The following is a 5,652-nucleotide window of genomic DNA, read 5'->3' as shown; positions in this document are numbered from 1 at the left end:
CACTCTTTCTGCCAACAGCGTTACTGGCTTCCCTCGTATTTATCTTCCAGCCTCTGCAAATCCCTGCTCTAACCTCAGTTTCCCCATTTCTTCCAGGACCAGCAGAGGACAGATGTCAAGAACTCTTGTGCAAGTGTGACCAGGAGATTGCTTACTGCTTAGCCCAAACTAAATACGATTTAAAGTACCTCTTCTACCCCCGTTTCTTATGTGGGCAGGACTTGCTCAAGTGCGACTGACTGGCTTGACTTGACATTTCCTTTTGCACCAGGAAATAAAACTCCTTTTCACTAATTAACAGGCACATCTAGTTCTTTTCAAGGGAGAACTGAGGCCACATGTTAAAGCCGCAACCTGTGTTTGCTTTCTCTCAACTTGGGGCTGGAGCCTGTTTGATTTCCAGTTTGAATAAGGTCAAAACCCCATGCCTGTTTTATAAAACCACAACTATTTATGACTATATTGGGTTTTTTGAGGTACAGCCTTTATGAAAAAGCTGAAATTCATCTTCTAACCTCCCGATGGCAGCAGTCAGATATGAACAAACATTGGCTACGTACCTGGCCTTTTCTAGGTTCTGGTTTGGGGCAATATACAGATGGCCACCCTTGCGAAGTTCAAGGCTAGTAGTAGTTAGCTCAAGAAAGAATATTCTTTCCTATCCCACTCCACCTGTAATGGTTAAGATTTATTTCCTGATTACAAAAGTATTACGTATTCACTATTTAAAAAAAGGCAAATATAGAGAATTATAAGAGGAAAAAACATACTCTTCATTCCCACAATTCAGAATAACAATCCAGAATAACTGCCTTTAGTACCTTAGTGTGCTATCTTTTCTGTAATTGTTGAAATGTAGTTGAGACTATTATTTTATGATTTTCATAAGCTTTTCTTCATGTCTAAAAACTCTTTGGAAACTCCATTTTAAATAGCTGTATGATACCATTTTATAGATTGCTAACTTTTGGATATTGGTTGTATTTCCTATTTTGATCAATTATTCACGTGATGAGGATGCTTGTGAATTAATCTTTGCCACCCCCATTGCCCACCCACCTTTTTATTATTCCTTAACCTAGATTTGCAGAAATAAAATTCTTACATCGAAGGGTCTGAATATTTTAAAGACATCCCCTTTTGATGCACCTAAATTACATAGGATTAGGAAGGTCTGAGGGAGGAGAGAGGCAGCTGTGGCTCTTGCTCTGTGAAGTGTCCATCCCTCCTCCTGTGAGTCCAGCCTAACCTATTTGCTTAGGCCAAGTCTCCTTTGCCCTCCTCACCAGAGCAGATGTGGGTTTCACTCATCTTTGGAGGAGGATGTGGGGAGTGGGTTAGGGGCACTGGACCTGGAAGTATAGTCCAGCTCTGGCCCAGCTCCACAAACACCACCCAGCCTCTAGCTCTTCATCTGGAAAGGAAAATAGTAACCCCCCCAAGGCAAGAGACCAGGCATTTGCAAATACTGCAGTGTCCTCAAACCTGCAGTGCTGTCCGTGTCACTGGCAGGTCACGAGTGGTTAGCAGGTCAAGTCAGGCAGCCCTGGGACCTGATGAGCAAACACAGGAGGAAGAAAAACGTTCTCTCTTCTTTCACCTTAAGGTGGTTCCTTGGCTCAGTGTTGCCATCAGGCAGGGGGACTTAAGCATGACTTGTAGGTTTTATCGGGCAATGCAGATTTTCTTCATGTTTTCTACACAATTTTGTTTATATAATAGTTTTATCTTTATAAAAATATTTTTATTTTAAGTAATTTCTTCAAACTTTCAGATGCAAAGTTTGAGTGAAATCTTTAAAGATACAAAGGATTAATGAATGGTTCAGAGTCACAAAAGAACACTTTGGATGCAAGCTTATCTCTGCAGGGCCCATCTTCAGATGGGTCACAGTTCACATCCATTTTCACACAAGGTAATAAGAGGCCATAGTTCGTCACATTTATATTTAAAATTACAGCATTTGATGTAATTATACTTGCTGGGTTTTGTTTTTGTTTTTGTTTTTTTGGTAAGAGTTTATTTGAGCCAAACTAACGACATATGCTGGGGGTAAGATCTCAAAACCTCCCTATACTTGCTGTTTTATACATCAGAACAAGATAATAAAGATTATACAGTGAAGTCAATGTATAAAATGTTTCGTTGAACAAAAAGACTATCCTGTATTTTATAGATCAAATTCTTCAAAACAAAACAAAGCAAACCCCCAAATAAAACAATTTTAAGTAGCACTGAGGCAGCTCAGCCTGGTGTGAATTACTTTCCATTTATTGCCTGACATCCCACTCAATCCCCCGCTCAGAGAGAGATCCAAACTTTCAGTGATTACAAGTCAGAAACAGTGTCGAGTCTACCCATCATTCTATTCTCAAACTGAATCCTTTAATGTTTAATTCTAAAACCTAGCAACTCTTCAAAAGATAGAATTGTCAATTGGATTCTGTGTTTACCTCTGTATTTTTTGTGTGTAACTGTCTATACCTATGACAAAAACCTTCTCCCATTTTCCTAAACTTGACTTAGAGGATAGGGCAGGCCCCAACAAGCCTGGTTTTGGGCTGTCTCAGGACTCTCACTTGCCCTGGGAGCCTATGTCAGTCAGAGGTTAGGGCAAGAGGGACTGCTGATGTGGCAGCCTTCTGATGTCGCCCATACCATGTCCTCTGAAGACCCTGGGTCCTTCCAAGCTGTCATGGACTAGGCCTCCCAAGTTCCTGTGAGCAAGGTGGCCAGGTGGGAGGTGCTGCTTCTATGTCTGCCCTGCTCTGGGATGTCAGTCCCTGCTGCCACAATGCCACAGGCAGAAGGAGAGAGGACCTGGTTGTAGCCTTTGACAGACAAAGCAGCACCTTGTTTACTAGGGGAAGAAAATAGGAAGTCCACTCCCTCCCCCGCTTCATTTAAGCATCAAAGCTCAGCCATCAGGGAGGCTGGAAGAGTCCTTCAGAGCCTGGGCAGTGCCAGTCACAACACTTGGGTTTCCAGCCGTCGGACTTCCTTGACCACGAGATCGATGTTAATAATTGGGTTAAAGTACAGGGCCCAGTAAAACAAACAGTTGCAAACAAACTGAGGAATGAGGGGCCAAAACATGGCCACAAAAAGCCCCTGTGTTGATACTTTCCAAAAATGGCTCCACATCCTCTGAGGCACAGTCCTAAAAAAGAAGAGAAGTGTTTGAGAGCTGGAACCATGATGGCAATCCTAATGATGACACCAGAGTGCTCAGACCCTGGGCCATTTCCCAGTGCAGAGTCCGGTCCCTGTGCTGCAAAGACCTTGTTTTCTGTCTCCATGTCCGAGACATAACAACCCATCATCAGCTCCCAGGATGAAGCCTAGATGGTACTTCCTCAGGGCAGTCCCCGCACAAGGTGAGACATCCCCATTACCGCCCCAACCCCATCTGCTTCGTTGCTGTGTCAAATCTGGATATAATTAACATACTTATTTTCTCTGCTAGGCTGTTGGCCTTCAGAGTATGGACTGTCTACCAAAAGAACTGTAGTACTTAGCAGAGAGCCAGGGGCAGAGTAGGGGCTCAATTAACTGTGCATGAATGAATGAGTTCACTGAATTTAAGGAAATGAGGGAGATTCTTATTTGGTTCTCAGCACTATTTATAAGGCTGCTCCTAATGGATGAGGCCAAGAAGCCATCGAGTCACTGGATGTTTCAGGCTGCAAGGATGCTGGTGCAGTGATGTGTTACTTCTGCCTGCCCAGCAGCCATCCCCTTTTCTTCTGGAAACACCTTCTGAGTTTTCCTTTGGGGGGGCTTCCTTCCCCTGTTCTTTCCCATGTGGTTTGGTGGGGTTGAAGCCAGCCATTTGTTGGAGGGATGAGTGCACACCTTGAACCTGAACAAGAAGAGCCCTGCATACCCCTGCACAGTGTGATGGGTTCCGGTGGGTACGTGACCAAGTCCGGGCCAGGGCAAAGGTGTGTGAGCCCCGAAACTTTCACAAGTTCTACAGGGATAGAAGTGCTCTCCTTCCACAAGGGTTGCTCAGCTGCTAAGATCTGTGCCTGGAATGATCAAGTGCCCCCACAAAAAAGACAGCTGCCTGAGGCCAAACAACAGGCAAAGAACAGAGCTGCGAGAGGGGAGAGTCAGTCCTGATGACAGCATTTGGGTCTCCGGGACCAGCCATGCAGGAAGTCTTAACTGGGCATTTCCCTTTTAAGGGAAGCCAGTTTAGGTTGGTTTCTGTCACTTGCAACCGATTCCTGACTCTGACCTTCTAGCCCAACTCTCCATTTTATGCATTAATCCAGAAAAGTTACTACTGTTGCAGTTGGTGGCAGAGGATCAGAACTCATGCCTACAATTCCTCATCAGATCTCTTTATGCCCTACCAGAATGCTGTTTTCTATCAAGTAACTTCTTTTTCTGGTTGTTTTATTCCTTAATTGTTAAAATCCTTCATGCGCACCCTCCACCCCCAGGAATTATATGGTAGATTATTATGTGGGGATAAGATATGTGGGGAAACACTTTAACAATGAGCACCACGGAAACCTCCCCACCCCACAAAATAAAGATTTTTTTCCTATTTGCTGCTTAAGTGGGTGTTTCTAAACCAGAGCGTGAGGATGCCTTTTCCAGGCTCTGTTGCTCCAACCATCTCCAATATAAAAATACACTTACTTTAGTTCACTTCTTGACCAGATCCTCCAAAAGGAGAATAATTCCAGAACTGAGAGTAACATGGCATTGACGATGAGAAACCGTGACGTCCAATAATGGACCTCCAGCCAGTCCCAAGCAAATTCAGCAATCAGCTGGTACGGAAGGAAGGAGTATTTGACAAGGAATTCTCTCCACTGCTTCCATGTGGGCTCTCTAAGATCCTTTAAGAATAACATACAAACAACAAATAAAAATAAATAAAAATGGACACGAAAAATTATGAGGACTGACTTCTGGACAAAATATGGTGGTTATCCCAGGGAGTTTTACATTTATTAAAAACACAACAATCTAAAGTGAAATTTCCATCCATCGACTCACCTTGAATAATTGTTACATTGGATAAATGTTAATAAAGAGGTAGAATTGAGACTCTTGTTCTGTAATTGTGGAAGCTCAGAAATGAAAAATTTAAGCAGGAGTTAAAAATAATGAGATTGAAATGAATTGAAATTAACCAGTTTTTAATTTCTTCATCACTGCATAGGTAGCTCAATTTCCTAAATTCAACATCTAAGCTATGGTAGAATGACAGTAGGTCATGGGAAAATTAAACACACACCTTGAAAAAGAAGTTTTTTGGGAAAATTAAAAAAAAAACAACTTTAATTACAGATAGAAAGAGGATTAACAGCAGTATTTAATTAACTCACAGGCATCCAGAAGGCTAATGGGAGCTCAACAAGACTGTGCACAATGGAAAAGATACTGGATCTTCCAAGAAACACATCAGCCTGGTGAGCAGGCAGGGGCTGTTGGGGCTTGTTCAAGTGGAAAGGTCAGTGGAATGTGGATCATATATGGCAATTCCTATATCCATGTGCCTTTTTGATATAAATAGATCAGAGGGATTTCTCTGAGAGAAGCAATGGAAAGGACAATATGCCCTCATCAAAAAACCAACTAGACACAGAAATCACCCTGAGTCAATGAGATACACCAACAATTCTGAAGGAA

The 5,652-nt window shown here is 42.7% G+C and overlaps 2 protein-coding genes across 2 annotated transcripts in view; one reads left to right on the top strand and one right to left on the bottom strand.

Moving 5' to 3' along the window:
* Positions 1-1,780, top strand: part of LOC102891928 (group 10 secretory phospholipase A2) — a 13,112-nt gene extending 11,332 nt beyond the window's left edge. Inside the window, exon 4 of the mRNA XM_015588576.2 lies at positions 97-1,780. Within this exon, the coding sequence (XP_015444062.1) occupies positions 97-239 (143 nt within the window). The 3' untranslated portion in view covers positions 240-1,780. The remainder of the gene's footprint in view (positions 1-96) is intronic.
* A 151-nt stretch (positions 1,781-1,931) lies between these two features.
* BFAR (bifunctional apoptosis regulator) overlaps positions 1,932-5,652 on the bottom strand; it is a 24,589-nt gene continuing 20,868 nt past the window's right edge. Inside the window, exons 7-8 of the mRNA XM_006910898.3 lie at positions 4,654-4,856; positions 1,932-3,160 (exon numbers count right to left, since the gene is read on the bottom strand). Coding sequence (XP_006910960.1) covers positions 2,968-3,160; positions 4,654-4,856 — 396 coding nt within the window. The 3' untranslated portion in view covers positions 1,932-2,967. The remainder of the gene's footprint in view (positions 3,161-4,653; positions 4,857-5,652) is intronic.

Source organism: Pteropus alecto, unplaced genomic scaffold (genome assembly GCF_000325575.1).
Source record: "Pteropus alecto unplaced genomic scaffold, ASM32557v1 scaffold34, whole genome shotgun sequence".
Taxonomy (NCBI): Eukaryota; Metazoa; Chordata; class Mammalia; order Chiroptera; family Pteropodidae; genus Pteropus; species Pteropus alecto.
This window is presented reverse-complemented; position numbering and strand designations above follow the sequence as displayed.